At 35.7% G+C, this 17,296-nt stretch overlaps 1 protein-coding gene across 7 annotated transcripts in view; it reads left to right on the top strand.

Annotated features, from left to right (window-relative positions):
- DDHD1 (DDHD domain containing 1) overlaps positions 1-17,296 on the top strand; it is a 109,008-nt gene that overhangs the window by 52,951 nt on the left and 38,761 nt on the right. For 4 of the 7 annotated variants that reach the window (XM_038544747.1, XM_038544748.1, XM_038544745.1 and 1 more), the window contains 2 exons: positions 2,434-2,562; positions 3,626-3,773. In XM_038544747.1, coding sequence (XP_038400675.1) covers positions 2,434-2,562; positions 3,626-3,773 — 277 coding nt within the window. Of the gene's footprint in view, positions 1-431; positions 534-2,433; positions 2,563-3,625; positions 3,774-17,296 lie in introns of all 7 variants that reach the window. The other 3 variants (XM_038544744.1, XM_038544742.1, XM_038544743.1) reach the window with 1 other exon arrangement.

The raw sequence follows: 17,296 nt of genomic DNA, 5'->3' as shown, positions 1-17,296 counted from the left end.
ATTAGATGTTTAAAATGTTATTTGTTGCCTTCTTAATTTGCACATCAACTGTCAACTAATTTGGTGAGAGTAAATAACCTTAGTATTGTAAAGATGGGGCTTATAAATCCCTTATGCATACAAAAATACCATGACCTATTTTTTTATTCTGTCTGTGCAGAGACATTAAATGTGATGATCACATAGTTGTCTGATAAAATTTGAGTATCATTTGCCTTTTTTCATTCAATAAAAGTAGAGCATATATTTGATAAACATTATTAAACTACTATTTTGCTTCACTGATTTTTAATTAGAAAATTATATACATAAACATTTGGAATAATGTTTGTCAAATACAACTCCTTTTTTTAAAGTTAATACAACAAAAAGGCAAAATGGCAAACCTCATTTACAATTTACTTTGAAGCTCAGTGTTTTTGCTTTCTTAGTTGCCTACCACCTCCCTCCCTTCTCCCTCCCTTCTCTGTTCAAATGGAGAGGATATAAGGAGAGTTCAGATGCGGCAGGTCTTAAGCGAAAGCGTTCTCAAGGTACAGTAACTGTAGTTTCATTTCTCCATGTAGTTATACTCCCTGGCTTATAGTATTCAGTATTTAAAGCATAGAAATTACTAGTTTTTTAGAAATGTGTCCGTTGTGCTATTTTGTTTAGAGTTACTTGATTATAAGGGATATAAACATTTGTAAATAATATATGTGGTCCAGTAATAAGATGTTTACCAATATTAAGATGTTTTACTTTAAAACAGTTTTGGATGATTTGAAGAGGAACAAAATTCGTTGGCTTAACACTATTCTCTTAATATCTTGGTCCCGTAGTTTCAATGTTTTAAGCATATGTCGCTCAAAACTATTTTAACATAGATGTGGTTTAGAAACATTAGATTAAAAAGCATAAAATAGTGGTTTGGATCAGACATAGAAAAGTAAATTATTAAACTCTTGAAAAAGATTTTCCTAATTTACAAAAAGTTCTTTTATTAAAAAAAAAGCTGAGTTTGTACATCGTGGATGTTGTTTTGGTTTTTGGTTTTTTTTAAATTGAAGATATTATTGTTTGTCACATTAATTGCATCTTGGTCTATGTTCAATGTTAGTAATGTATCCTGACAGATAAATGAAATATAAATTGGTTTTTCATACATTTTTGAAATTGGATTTGTAATCAAGAACAATTTCCCAGAAAGGATTTACTTTTCTATGTGTTCTAGTAGGAAATAGGTTTTCATAAAAATGACTTTGATCTTAGATCTTGGCCAGGGCTATATAACCTTTCACGTTTAACTTGAGGTTATTTTCAACCCAGCTTCAAATCAGAATAGTTAGGCTCTGCTGGTAATTTGCTTTATGGCAAGTCATTTAATCTCTTTGTACCTCAGAGTCTTTATATATAATGGGAGATAATATTTTGTTTAAAGAGGATTTGTTTTAAATAAATCAGGCATAGCAGTTTTAAGGTGCATAGTTTTCTATGCACCTTAAGATGGATATGTGGATTTTTTTCTCACCTCTATTCCAGAGATACAGAGAGAGGAAAGTTTAAGGCATTCAGGATTATAAGAATTAGCAAGTTATGAATGGATGAATACGTTATGACAGTTCTTTTAATCTATTGCTTCTGCAAGCATTACTAAATTAGTGATACATGTCAGGCTCTGTGCTAGGACACTGTGTTTGGTGTTAGTGGTGCAAAATGATCAAGACATTAGTACCTGCCTCAGACAGCTTATATGTATTTTTTGAGCATAGAGGTTTGTGGGTTTTTTGGGTTTGTTTTTTAGCTTATTTTTACCAGGCATATCTTAGTTATAGAAATGCAGTAACCATACTGATTTGAACATTATAGTAGAAAAAAATTTCTTTGATTTCTTATTAAAACATCTTTTAACTTTGGATTTCTGTTATGGTGAGCAATATCCAATGATAATTGGTCTTCATATCTATTTCAAAACTACCATATATTCTAATAATTAGATTGTTCTCTTCCCAGTTTAAAGATAATTTTTTTCCCTTAGTCTTGTTTTATCTGCACTGAGTGAAATTTTCACAGATCCAAAAATAAAATCCACAGAAGAAAAGAAACTTAAGTTTCTATGTCAAAGGTATTGAGGACTCAGACCTAAGAAACAGTTATATCATCTGGGAAAGCAATTCTTTAATAATCAAAACATATTAATTACATGTTAGAGGTTAAAATTATGGTGGTTAAGCCAGTTATTCTGTGTTCTTCTAACAAGTTGACATTCCCTGTAGCATGGTTAATCATTTATAAGATAAAGTCCCTGTATTACTTGCTTCATATCAATGTGTGTTTCAGCAGAATAGTTTTTTATTGAGCTCAGTTCAGGTATGGATTCAAAAATCTGTGTATTATAATTATTCACACTTATAAATAAGAGACCTTCAAATTAATTTTTCCTTTTTGCAACAGCTGTTCATAGTTTCAAATTGAGTCGAAATCACGTTGACTGGCACAGTATGGATGAAGTGTATCTTTATAGTGATGCAACAACTTCTAAAATTGCAAGGACAGTTACCCAAAAACTGGGATTTTCTAAAGGTAATTGTTAAGTGTTACTATGCTTTGTCAAAATTTGTAGAATCTTTTTCTCTTATATTCAAAATAGACTATTCAAATTCTACTTTTAGAATATTTTAAAGATGTTTTAAATTTAGTGACAGTTACTGCCCTATTAAATGAAACTTTATTAAGGTGACTAAATTCACATGTACTTATCAGTGATAATCATATATTTAGACTGATCTGGCAGGATTAATATCTTTTATACTTCTAGAAACACAAGAGCAGTCAAACCTCAGGCAGTGATGTGAAAATAAAACATGGCAATTAAAGGTGAAAGCTAAAATTTTCTGTTGGGTTTAGTGAAATGGAAGTCATGAGTGGATTTGAAGTCTAGGTAGGTGAAGAAATAGAGGCAGTGAGAATAGACAACTCTTTCAAGAAGTGTGACTAAAGGGAAGAAAAGAGGAAATGGTACCTGAGGAAGATGTGAGAGCATTATTAATAAATTCTCAGAAATTTTTGTTAAGTCTGGTATTTTTTTGCTATTCCATCTTTTGTTGTGATTTCTTTGATAACAGATGTGCTTGAGTATATTCTTTGTTTACTAGTCATTTATATTTGTCTTGTGAATTATCTTGTATCTTTAGCCTGTTCTGCTATTTGAATGGTTGTCTTCTCACTTTTTGATTAGTAAGCCCTCCTTTGTACCTCAGTAATTAGCTAATTATGCATATATTTTGCAAAATTTTTCCCAGCTTGTGATTCATCTTTTATCTATGCTTCATGGTATTTTTTTGATAGAGAACTTTTTAAACTTTTGTGTTCAGTCCATCCTTTCTTCCTTCCTTTTCTTTTTCCTGTGGTTTCTGACTTTGGTGTCATGTCCAGTTAAGAACTTTGTATCTGAGCCAGTCAAGATACATTATCTTACAAATTTCATCCACACCCAACCCAGTGAATTTTTTTCTTTTTTCTTTTTGTTTTGTTTTGTGTTTCTTTTTCTTAATATCCCTTTTACTTTATTATTTCTTTCAATATATATTGTCAAAATGTTGTTTCTGGAATAAATAGTAAACTTAGAATCATAATTTTTCTACAGCATCAAGCAGTGGGACCAGACTTCATAGAGGTTATGTAGAAGAAGCCACATTAGAAGATAAGCCATCACAGACTACCCACATTGTATTTGTCGTGCATGGCATTGGGCAGAAAATGGACCAAGGAAGAATTATCAAAAATACAGCCATGTGAGTTCTTTGATGAATACATTCTTCATCTAGTCTAATAGTCCAAACTTGTGTCTGGAGTGTAACAGAGTTTAATCTTTCCACCACACGTTTCTTCAATGCCAGTTACTGTAATACTTACTTTATATATGTGCTGCCGAACTGAGCACTGTAATACCTACATTATAGATGGAAATTCTGGACCAGAATTTGGAGTGCTTATGTCCAGATGATGGTGATGATGATATTTGAGTTTTTTCCCCCACCGCATTGAGAAGGTGAAGGATAAAGTGTTTTTAACTTATTGATTTACATTAAACTAAGATTGAAAGCAAAGAAGAACGTTTAGTTTTCAATTTGTATCTTGCTCTCTGAACTGCAGAAACAGAATAATTGCAAAGTTTCATGATTATGAAGAACCTAGGAATTATTTAAATTGCCGGTCAGCAGTTTAACCTGGCCAATTAATTACTACAAGAGGGAACCAGACTCTAAATTTTACTCAGAGAAGGTGGGTGTTTACCAATACACCAGGTACATTGTTTACCTCATTAATTTACTTCTATTCATATCTTTATTCTAAAAACTCCAACATGTTATGGAGGTGGAGGATGTTTGTATTTGTGTTTAAAAAACATTAAGGACTGTATTTTGAAAGCAAATGTTAGGGTTAAAAAGTTTCACCTAAAATTTGGCCTTAACCTAGCACCAGTATGAAGAAAAATCTAATCTGGGGTGCCTGCATGGCTCAGTTTGTAGAGCATGCCACTCTCGATCTCAGGGTGATGAGCTCAAGCCCCGTGTTAGGCGTGGAGCCTACTTCAAATTAAAAAAAAAAAAAAAAAAAAAAAAAAAAAGAGGGATGCCTGTGTGGCTCAGTGGTTGGGTGTCTGCCTTTGGCTGAGGGTGTGATCCCAGGGTTGGGATCGAGTTCTACATCAGGCTCCCTGCGTGGAGCCTGCTTCTTCCTCTGCCTATATCTCTGCCTCTCTCTATGTCACTCATAAGTAAATAAATAAATAAAATCTTTAAAAAAAAAAAAAGAAAAATCTAATCATATTTATGATGTGATGAAAACAGATCAGTTGTTGATTCAGAGCACACTTTATCTGGTTCTGAGGCTTCAAGTAAATGTATTTCTTCAGTCCTTAGAGAGCAAATACTATGTGATACCAAGAATTTTGTCCTCATCAAATAATAATAGTGCAACGTTGCATTTTGTTTTCACTTTTTATTGTAATCTCTTAATGCCAACTAATGGATTAAAGTAAAAGTACAGTTCAGCTTTTAAAAACTTTGTCAGATACTGCCAAGCCACCGAAATTTTGGTCAGTCTTCATAACTTTTATTACACAAATCTCTTCCCTCTGATTCTGACTTTATTTTTTGTTGAGTTGCACATTACTTCATATATATACATTTTTGTTAAAATGCTGATCTTTTGCTTGGATATTTAGGAACCCGAGAAATAGGTTTAATGGCATGTTTTCTCTGGAACTATTGATAAATGGGAAGGTACCGGCTTGCATATTTTGGGTGTACCTGAGGGAAGACCTAACCATAAAGGCTTAAGCCAAAAGGAAGATTTAGTAATTCATAAAACTGAGAATTCTAAACCTAAGATTTGCCAGTCATGAGAATCCAGAATTCAGTGTCTATCTACTCTGCTTTCCTTCATTTTTGAGCTATACTTAGACATCTGATTCCAGATATGGTTTATATTGTGTTCAACTTCAAGAAGAATAAGCCCTTTTTCCATAAGTCCCAGTTGGTTTAGGCATTTCAGTGACCAGTGGTGTCACATCCAGCTACCTAAATCTACACATGCTGCTATGCAGGGTCTGATCTGCTGAACTTGTCATTTCCCACAATCAGATGGAAATTGGCTTCATCATAATTATAGGGAGAGGTAGAGCCACAGATAAAAATCAAGAGCTAATATTGGAAATAGGATGAATGAATCCAGAGTGGCTCAAAAAAACAAAGTATCTGCCAGGGCACCTGGGTGGTACATTTGGTTGTGTGTCCAACCCTTGGTTTCCACTCCAATGACAATGTCAGGTTCGTGGGATTGAGCCTCATGTCAGGCTCCACACTCAGTGCTGAGTCTCCTTGGATTCTTTCCCTCTGCCCCTCCTGCTGACTGACTTGACTATCTCTCAAATCTTAAAAAAAAAAAAAAAAAAAAAAAAATTGTTGGCTATAGAGAATTGGCATTATTCCTTCAGAGACAGGTTAATTTGATGGAAAACTCCCCACATAAATTAGTAATTGATAGAAAATAAACAAAAAGGAATTCAGCTTAATGGAAAATCCAGAGAATTTCATAATCCTTTCCCTGCTTTCTACCATTCATTCCTAAGTTAGCTGTCCAAAACTAGAGAAAGAGTAAAATTAACTCCATCCTGGTCACTGCCCTTCTGAATCTTGTTTGTATTTGTGAGACTGTAGTTGAAATGAACAAAGTAGTATAAAGGGTTATCAGACTCCACCCTGCTGGCAACGTTTTGTTCTCTGAGGATCTTTGAAATCATGTTTTTAGAATCCTAGAGCTAGGTGTTTATCCTTCACCTTATTTTAGTGATTGATGTGGGTTGAGAAGAAAGTTTATAGACAACTTCTAGGAATATCAGAACTGGTTTACTGAAATGGATGACTGTATCTGAAATTGGATTTACTTTTTGTGGCACTTTATTATAAGGTAAATCTTCACTGAATTTATATGCTAATACCGTGCTAAAATTTTAGCAGAGTATAAAGACTTTCTAGAACCTGGTAGATTTAACTCTTAAGCTAATCTTATTCCCTCTTGAAACTTAACTAAAAATGATAGCAAAGGAATTTTAATTTTTTAAAATTTTTGTATATTTTTCTATTGGAGTTCGATTTGCCAACTTATAACACCCAATGCTCATCCAGTCAAGCGCCCCCTCGGTGCCAGTCACCCCATCCCTCCATCACCTCCCTTTCCACTACCCTTTGTTCATTTCCCAGAGTTAGGAGTCTCTCATGTTCTGTCACCCTCTCTAATTTTTCCCACTCGTTTTCTCTCCTTTCCCCTATAATCCCTTTCACTATTTTTTATATTCCCTTTATGAATGAAACCATATGATGTTTGTCCTCCGATTGACTCACTTCACTCAGCATAATACCCTCCAGTTCTATCCACGTTGAAGCAAATGATGGGTATTTGTCTTTTTTTTTTTTTTTTTAAGAATTTATTTATTTATTCATGAGAGACAGAGAGAGGCAGAGGGGGAAGCAGGCTCCATGCAGGGAGACTGATGCGGGACTTGATCCTGGGACTTCAGGATCACGCCCTGGGCCAAAGGCAGGCGCCAAACCGCTGAGCCACCCAGGATTCCCTATTCGTCATTTCTAATGGCTGAGTAATATTCCATTGTATATATAGACTACATCTTTATCCATTCATCTTTTGTGGACACTGAGGCTCCTTCCACAGTTTGGCTACTGTGAACATTGTTACTATAAACATTGGGGTGCGGGAGTCTTGGTCTTTCACTGCATCTTTATCTTTGGGGTAAATCCCCAGCAGTGCAATTGCTGGGTCGTAGGGCAGATCTATTTTTAATTCTTTGAGGAACCTCCACACAGTTTTCCAGAGTGGCTGTACCAGTTCACATTCCCACCAACAGTGCAAGAGGGTTCCCCTTTCTCCACATCCTCTCCAACATTTGCTGTTTCCTGTCTTGTTAATTTTCACCATTCTCACTGTTGTAAAGTGGTATCTCATTGTGGTTTTGATTTATATTTCCCTGATGGCCAGTGATGCGGAGCATTTTCTCATGTGCTTGTTGGCCATGTCTATGTCTTCTTTGGTGAAATTTCTGTTCATGTCTTTTGCCCATTTTAATGATTGGATTGTTTGTTTCTTTGCTGTTGAGTTTAATAAGTTCTTTATAGATCTTGGATACTAGCCCTTTATCTGATAGGTCATTTGCAAATATCTTCTCCCATTCTGTAGGTTGTCTTTTAGTTTTGTTGACTGTTTTTTTGCTGTGCAGAAGCTTTTTATCTTGATGAAGTCCCAATAATTCATTTTTGCTTTTGTTTCCCTTGCCTTCATAGCTGTATCTTGCAAGAAGTTGCTGTGGCCAAGTTGAAAAAGGGTGTTGCCTGTGTTCTCTAGGATTTTTGTGGGTTCTTGTCTCACATTTAGATTTTTCATCCATTTTGAGTTTATCTTTGTGTCTGGTGTAAGAGAATAGTTTCATTCTTCTGCACGTGGCTGTCCAATTTTCCCAGCACCGTTTATTGAAGAGACTGTCTTTTTCCCAGTGGATAGTCTTTCTTGCTTTGTCAAATATTAGTTGACCATAGAGTTGAGGGCCCATTTCTGGGTTCTCTATTCTGTTCCATTGATCTTTGTGTCTGTTTTTGTACCATGCTGTCTTGATGATTACAGCTTTGTGATACAACTTGAAATCCAGCATTGTGATGTCCCCATCTCTGGTTTTCTTTTTCAATATTCCCCTGGCTATTCGGGGTCTTTTCTGATTCCACACAAATCTTAAGATTATTTGTTCCAACTCTCTGAAGAAACTCCATGGTATTTTGATAAGGGGATTGCATTAAATGTGAAAATTGCCCTGTGTAGCATTGACATTTTCACAATATTCTTCCAATCCATGAGCATGGAATATTTTTCCATCTCTTTGTGTACTCAATTTCTTTCAGCAGTGTTCTGTAGTTTTTAGGACATAGATCCTTTACCTCTTGGTTAGGTTTATTCCTAAGTATCTTAGGCTTATAACTGGGTGCAATTATAACTGGGATTGAATCCTTAATTTCTCTTTCTTCAGTCTCATTGTTAGTGTATAGAAATGCCACTGATTTCTGGGCATTGATTTTGTATCCCGACACATTGCCGAATTGCTGTAGGAGTTCTAGCAGTCTTGGGATGTAGTCTTTTGGTTTTTCCATGTACAGTATCATGTTATCTGCAAAGAGGGAGAGTTTGACTTCTTCTTTGCCAGTTTCAATGCCTTTTATTTCTTTTTGTTGTCTGATTGCTGAGGCTAGGACTGCTGGTACTATGTTGAATAGCAGTGATGAGAGTGGACATCCCTGTCGTGTTCATGATCTTAGGGGAAAGGCTCCCAGTGTTTCCCCATTGAGAATGATATTTGGTGGGCTTTTTGTAGATGGGTTTTAAGATGCTGAGGAATGTTCCCTCTAACCCTACACTCTGAAGAGTTTTGATCAGGAATGGATGCTGTATTTTGTCAAATGCTTTCTCTGCATCTACTGAGAGGATCATATGGTTCTTGTTTTTTCTCTTGTTGATATAATCTGTCAGGTAGATTGTTTTACCAGTGTTGAACCCACGTTGGATCCCCGCGATAAATTCCACTTGGTCATGGTGAATAATCTTCTTAATGTGCTCTTGGATCCATTGGCTAGTATCTTGTTGAGAATTTTTGCATCTGTGTTCATCAGGGATATTGGTCTCTAATCCTCCTTTTTGGTGGGGTCTTTGTCTGATTTTGGAATTAAGGTGATGCTGGCCTCATAAAACGAGTTTGGAAGTATTCTGTATTTGGAAGTATTTTGGAAGTATTCTGTCCCTTTCTAGCTTTCAGAACAGCTTTTGTAGAGTAGGTATTGTTTCTTCTTTAAACGTTTGATAGAATTCCCCTGGGAAGCCATCTGACCCTGGACTTTTGTGTCTTGAGAGGTGTTTGATGACTGCTTCAATTCCTCCTTGGTTATTGGCCTGTTCAGGTTTTCTATTTCTTCCTGTCCCAGTTTTGGTAATTTGTGGTTTTCCAGAAATGCATTCATTTCTTCTAGATTGCCTAATTTATTGGCACATAGCTGCTCATAATACGTTTTTAAAATTATTTGTATTTCCTTGGTAGTGGTTGTAATCTCTCCTTTTTCATTCATGATTTTATTAATGTGAGTCTTTTCTCTTTTTTAATAAGGCTGGCTAATGGTTTATCTATCTTATTAATTCCTTCAAAGAACCAACTCCTGGTTTTATTGATCTGTTCCACAGTTCTTCTGGTCTCTATTTCATTGAGTTCTGCTCAAATCTTTATTAACTCTCCTTCTTGGTGTTGGTTTTATTTGCTGTTCTTTCTCCAGTTCCTTTAGGTGCGAGGTTAGCTTGTGTATTTGAGTTTTTTCCAGTTTTTTGAGGGATGCTTGTATTGCAATGTATTTCCCTCTTAGGACTGCTTTTGCTGTATCCCAAAGATTTTGGTTGTGTCTTCATTTTCTTTAGTTTCCATGAATCTTTTTAATTCTTCTCTAATTTCCTGGTTGACCCATTCATCTTTTAGCAGGATGCTCTTTAACCTCCACGTGTTTGAGTTTCTTCCAAATTTCTTCTTGTGATTGAGTTCTAGTTTCAAAGCATTGTGATCTGAAAAATATGTAGAGGACATTCCCAATCTTTTGGTATCAGTTGAGTCCTGATTTGTGACCCCATATGTGGTCTATTCTGGAGAAGGTTCCATGTGCACCTCAGAAGAATATGTATTCAGTGCGTTCGGATGGAAAGTTCTGTATATATGTGTGAAATCCATCTGGTCCAGTGTATCATTTAAAGCTCTTGTTTCTTTGGTGATGTTGTGCCTGAAATATCTGTCATTTGCAGCAAGTGCCGTGTTGAGGTCTCCTACTATTATTGTATTATTATCTAAGTATGTCTTTACTTTGGTTATTGATTGATTGATATACTTGGTAGCTCCCACATTAGGGGCATAAATATTCATGATTGTTAGGTCTTGTTGGATAGACCCTTTAAGTATGATATAGTGTCCCTCTTCATCTCTTACTACAGTCTTTGCGATAAACTTTAATTTATCTGATATGATGATCGCTACCCCTGCTTTCTTTTGAGGACCATTTAAATGGTAAATGGTTCTCCAACTTTCATTTTCAGGCTGGAGGTATCCTTAGGTCTCAAATGAGTCTCTTGTAGACAGCAAATAGATGGGTCTTGCTTTTTTATCCATTCTGATACCCTGGGTCTTTTGATGGGCTCACTTAGCCCATTCGCATTCAGAGTAACTATTGAAAGATATGAATTTAGTGTCATTGTAATATCTTTTCAATCCCTGTTTTTGTGGATTATTTCTTTTGGCTTCCTCTTTCTTTAAAAGGGTCCCCACAAAGGAATTTTTAAAGAAGAAAGGCATCAAGCTGTAAGCACAGAAAAAAATGGAAGGACAACAGCAAACCAGATTGTCAACAAAATTTATTTTTTGAATAGGAAATATATTCACATGGTTTACAAAGTATAAAAATGTGCAGAATGAGAAGTCTGACTCCCATTCCTCTCTCCATCATCCCCCATTGTCTTCTGTCCTTGTGTCTCATAGCAATGTTATTCATTTGTTTTATATTTTTCTAAAATTTCTTTCAGCAATGCAAATTTTTTCACACAAAGGTGGCATATATACTTTTGGGCCTTGCTTTCTTGTGTAAAGGGTGTACCTTGTCAATTGTTTTCATTTTCTATTTTCATCCTTTCCTATATATATCTTAAAACCAATTTGTGTTATCAATTGATTTTTTTAAATTGAGAATTATAAAGCTTTATTTTTTCAGAGCTATTTAATGATCTTTAATTGGACAGTAATTCTTAGGTCCTATTAATTTCTCTCTCTCTCTCTCTTTCAAAATATCAACTAAGCAAGCATTCATTGCCTACAGAGGAACAATGAAGCTTAATAAGCTTATAGCAAGACGCAACTTTGTGTGGAGCCTTGTAGCTGTACATTCATGGATTGTAGCCTGTGCTATATCATAATGTTTTTTAATCATTCCTGTTTTGTTGTTTTCTCTGTTCTCCATTGGTCTCAGGGTTTCTCATGTAGTCAAGACCCGTATATTTAGGAAATATTTTACCATTTTTAGTAAGGCAAATCTGGAGGCATAGCCAATCTCTCTCCCTTCCTCCGTCCCTGCCCTCTCTTCTCCCTCTTCCCTTCCTTATCCCCTTCCTTCCTCCATTCCTTACTATTTTCTTTTATCTTTCTCTTTCTTTCCTTTTTTGAATCATTGCAATTAATTACAACCAGGTGATTTAGGAGACATACCTGCTTGCCTAATTAGTATCTAAATATGTGACCATTTGAGAACTAGGATAGTGATCCTGCAGAGTGGAGGATTATGTAAATTTACTGTAGGAGACCACAGTACTTTAGTCAAATGCAGTATTTTCCTGAGATTATAACTCAGAGTTTCTCAGCCCCACCAGTTTTTACATTTTGGTCAGATAATTCTAATTATTATATCATAATGAACTACATAAGAACTCTACAGCCATCAAACATGAATTTGTGGTAGGATAATATTAGAAACCTTAAAGTGTGGTCTTTCTTTATACATTCTTACACTTGTTAAAACTAAACATTTGAAAAGATGAATCAAAGAGGGAAATAATTACCTTATCGAAATCAAAAGGATTATAGGGGAATACTGTGCATAATTATAATTCTATGCCAACAAATTAGATACCATAGATGAAATGGACAAATTCCTAGAGAGATACACACTCACAAACTGATCTGGTGGTCAGTAAGAAGATAGAGAAAATCTAAATTGACCATTAACAAGTAAAGTATTTGAATTAATAATCAGGGACACCTGGGTGGCTCAGTGGTTGAGCGTTCTGTCTGCCTTTGGCTCAAGGCATGATCCCAGGGTCCCAGAATCAGCTTCTACATCAGGCTTCCTGCACGAAGCCTGCTTCTCGTCCCTCTGCTTATATCTCTGCCTCTCTCTCTCTCTGTGTCTCTCATAAATAAATATGTAAGATCTTTAAAAAAATAATAATCCAAAAACTTCTGAAAAAATGAAAAGGCTCAGGACCAGATGACTTCATTAGCAAAATCTGCAAAACATTGAAAGAGTATCAATTCTTCACAAACTCAGAAAAGTTAAGAGTCAAGAAGACTTACCAACTTATCCTTTGAGGCCAGTATTGCCCTAATGCCAAAACCAGACAAAAATGTCATAAGGAGAAAAAAACACTATAGGTCAATATCCTTTACGAATACAAATTAGTATTCATTATGGACACAAAAATCCTCAACAAACTGAATCCATCAACAGCATGTAAAGATGATACACACTACTATCAAGTGAGATTTATCCCAGGAATGCAAGGTTGATTCAACATATTTTTAAAGATCAATCAAGGGTAATAGAACAAAGGGAAAAAAACACAGCATGTGGTTTTTGATGCATTAACAAAATTTAACACCCTTTCATAATGAAAACACTCAGGAAACTAGTGGGAGAGAAGGGAATTTCCACAATCTGAGGAAAGATATCTACAAGCCCATGACTAAAATTATACTTTAAAAACCTGAAAGCTTTTCCTCGAGATCAAAAACAAAACTGGGACATCTTCTCTCAATTCTGATCAACATTATACTGTAGGTTTCAGCCAGGGCTGTTAGACAAGAAAAAGAAATTAAAAAGATCCAGATTATAAATGAAGAAATAAAATGATCTCTGTTTGCAGATAAGATCGATCTTTTTTTTTTTTTTTTTAAGATTTTATTTATTTATGACAGACAGAGGCAGAGAGAAGCAGGCTCCATGCAGGGAGCCCGATGTGGGACTCGATCCCGGGTCTCCAGGATCAGGCCCTGGGCTGATGGCGGCGCTAAACTGCTGAGCTACCTGGGCTGCCCACATAATAAGATCTTATAGAGAGAGAATACTAGGGAATCTATACATATACACAGAAAAACTATTACAGCTGATAAATGAACTCAGCAAAGTTATAGGATACAAGATCCGATGTAAAAACAAATTGTATTTACATACTATCAATGAACAATCTGAAAATTAAGATAGCATTTCCAGGGGCACCTGGCTGGCTCAGTCAAGAATGTATGACTCTTGATCCCAAGGTTATGAGTTCAAGACTCAGGTTGGGGGGAGTTTACTTTATAAAAAAAAGAAAAAAAGCATTTCCATTTTACTAAGTATCAAAAAGAATAACCTACCTAGCAATAAGTTTAACAAGAGAAATATAAGATTTGTACACTGAAAACTATAATATACCTTTGAAAGAAATTAGAGCAGACCTAAATATAAGTGAAAATGACTGCCTTCATTTGTGGATTAAAAGATTTAATGTTAAGATTGCAGTACTTCCCAAATTGATCTCCAAACTCAGCACATTCCTATTAAAGACCTATCTGTGCTTATGCAGAAATTGACACGTTGATCCTAAAATCCTTGTGGAAATTCAAGGAACTCAGAACAGCCAAAACAATCTTGAAAAAGAACAAAGACTGAAGACTTAGACTTCCCAATTTCATAACTTACTACAAAGCAAGATGAATGGAATAGAATTTAGTGTTCAATTGATTTTTCAATGGAAGTGCTGAAATAATTCGTTAAGGAAATAATAACCTTTTTTAAAAAAGTAGACTCCAGGGCAGCCTGGGTGGCTCAGTGGTTTAGCGCCGCCTTCAGCCCAGGGTGTTATCCTGGAGACCCAGGATCAAGTCCCTCGTCAGGCTCCCTGCTTTGGGCCTACTTCTCCCTCTGCCTGTGTCTGTGCACCTCTCTCTCTCTCTCTCTCTCTCTCTCTCTCTCTCTCTCGAATAAATGAATAAAATCTTAAAAAAAAAAAAAAAAGTAGACTCCATACTGGGCATGGAGCCCAATGCAGGGCTTGAACTCACATCACCGAGATCTAGAGTTGGACATCTACCTGACTAAGCCACCCGGGTGTCCCAAGAATAGCCTTTTAACAAATGGTGCTGGGACACCTGGATATCTGCAAAAGAATGAAATCAAACCTCTACCTCACACATATACAAAAATTAATTCAAAATCAGAGGCTAAAATATAAGAGCCAAAACTATAAACTCTTAAAACATAGGAGTATATCTTTGTGACCTTGGATTAGGCAATGGTTTCTAAGATCCAACATCAAAAATAGAAGCCACAGAGGAAAAAAGAGATAAGTTGAACTTTAGCAAAAGTTAAAACTTTTGTTCTTCAAAGGACATTATCAGGAAGGTGAAGACAACCCACAGAATGGGGGGATTACAAATTGTAATTTGAGGGCAGCCCAGGTGGCCTAGTGGTTTAGCGCCGCCTTCTCCCCAGGGCCTGATCCTGGAGACCCGGGATGGAGCCTGCTTCTCCCTCTGCCTGTGTCTCTGCCTCTATCTCTCTGTGTGTGTGTGTCTCTCATGAATGAACAAATAAAATCTTTTTTAAAAAATTGTAATTTGAGAAGAATCTAGCCTGTATAAAGAATGCTTATTTAAAAAGTTCAATTTTTTAAAATAGGAAAAGGATTTGAACAAACATTTGTCCAGATAAAATATACAATGGCACATAAACACTGAAAAGATGTTCAATATCATTAGAGGTTAGGAAGATGCAATTTGTAACCACGATGAGATGCCACTCTCTACACCTGCTAGGTTGACTCTTACAAAAAAGATGGAAAATAATAAATGTTAATGAGGACGTTTAAAAATTAGAACCCTCATGTTGCTGGTGGGATTGTAAAGTAGTACAACTGCTTTGGAAAATAGTTTAGTACTTCTTCAAAAAATTATGTAGAGTTAGCATACAAGCCAGTATAATTCCACTCCTAGGTATATACCCAGGAGAATTGAAAACATATCTACACAAAAACCTGTTAAAGAATATTCAGAGCAACATTATACATCATTGTCCCAAAAATAGAATATTCATTAGCTGATGGATGGATAAGTAAAAGTATATTCATACAGTAGAATATTATTCAGCTATAAAAAGCAGTGAAGTACTGATTCATGATACCACATGGATGAACCTTGAAACATACTAAGTGAAAGAAGCCAGACACAAAAGCCACATACATATGATTCCATTTATATTAAATATCCAGAATAGGCAGATCCATAGAGTCAGAAAGTGGATTCATGATCACCAGGGCTTAGGGAGAGGAAACATGGGGAGTGAACGTTGTGACTACATTGTTTCTTTTGGGGATATGTAAGTTCTGAAATTAGATAGTGGTGATAATTGCACAACTCTGAACAAACGAAAGAGCCACCCAACTGGGATGCCTGGGTAGCTCAGCAATTGAGCGTCTACTTTCAGGGCATGATCCCCGCTCCAGGGATCAAGTATCAGGCTTCCTGCAAGGAGCCTGCTTGTGCCTCTGCCCATGTTCCTGCCTTTCTCTGTGTGTCTCTCATGAATAAATAAAATCTTTTAAAAAGTAATTAAATAAAAATAAAATATTTTTTAAAATAATTAAATAAAAATAATTAAATAAAAACTCTTCAAAAGAAAAGACTCAGGTTGTGTCAAAAGGAGACAGAAGCCACAGAAACAAAAAAAAAAAAAAACAAAAAAAACAAAAAAAAAAGAGAAGCCGACTTGAAGATATTTACTGACCAAAAAAAGGAGACAGTTGTACTACAAAACAACCAAGTATTCAATACGAGGAAATTTCTCTTTCTAGAAGTATAAGCTTTGTAAACAAGGAGTGATGGAACCATAATAAATCAATCTAAGCAATGATTGTCATAACTGCTAGCATCACCGAAAAAGAGACCAACACAGATATATGCACCTATGGAGTTAGTAGTCTTGCCAAAACAGTGGAACTTGAATCTGATCAAGCCCCATATCTCACTAACAAATTATGGGAAGTAGAGGACAAAGAACATGTTAAACAATACCATGGAATTGCAATCATTAAAAGTCAGACTCTGAAGAACTCTACAGGACAAAAATAAATTAGAAAACCAAACCCCCCCCCCCCCCAAAAAAAAAGGAGAGAAAGGAACCAATAGATTAAAAGATACATGAGAGAGATATCCACCACTTACAGTGCATGGACTATACAGTAGTCCCCCATCATATCTGCAGTTTCATTCTCCATGATGTCAGTTAACTGGTGTCAACTGCATCTGGAAGCAGATGATAGTAGCCTAACGCTGCCTCACAGTGCCCGTGTCATTCACCTCACTTCATCTCCCCACATAGGCATTTTATCATCTCATATGTTATCATAAGAAGCAGAAGGATGAATACAATGCAGTAAGATTTTGAGGGAGAAACCACATATATATAACTTAATTGTTATAATTGTTCTGTTTGATTATTGTTACTAAGCTCTCACTATACCTACTTTATAAATTAAACTATCATAGGTGTATATGTATTGGAAAAAACAGAACATATAGGGTTCAGTACTATCTGTAGTTTCAGGCGTCCACTAGGAGTTTTGGAATGTATCCCACATATAAAGGGGAAACCATTGTATTTCGAGCTCAATTCAAACAAATGAAAGATATATTTTATGTTACAAAATAGCATGTCTAGTCTAACTGGGGAAATGGGACCACTGAGCCACGTATTTGCTGAAATTAAAGAATTGTTAAAAATTTTGGTATGATAATAGCTCTGAATAGGTTATGTTTTCCTTATGTTTAGAAATAGCTACTAAACAAGTTACAGATGAGATGATGTGATGTCTGGGATTTGCTTTAAAATATGGGGGAAGGGTGCTCTATAAAGGGTTCTTGTGAGGG

The sequence above is a fragment of the Canis lupus genome, chromosome 8 (genome assembly GCF_011100685.1).
Source record: "Canis lupus familiaris isolate Mischka breed German Shepherd chromosome 8, alternate assembly UU_Cfam_GSD_1.0, whole genome shotgun sequence".
NCBI classification, from domain to species: domain Eukaryota; kingdom Metazoa; phylum Chordata; class Mammalia; order Carnivora; family Canidae; genus Canis; species Canis lupus.
Note: the sequence above shows the minus strand (reverse complement) of the source record. Positions and strands in the feature narration are given on the sequence as shown.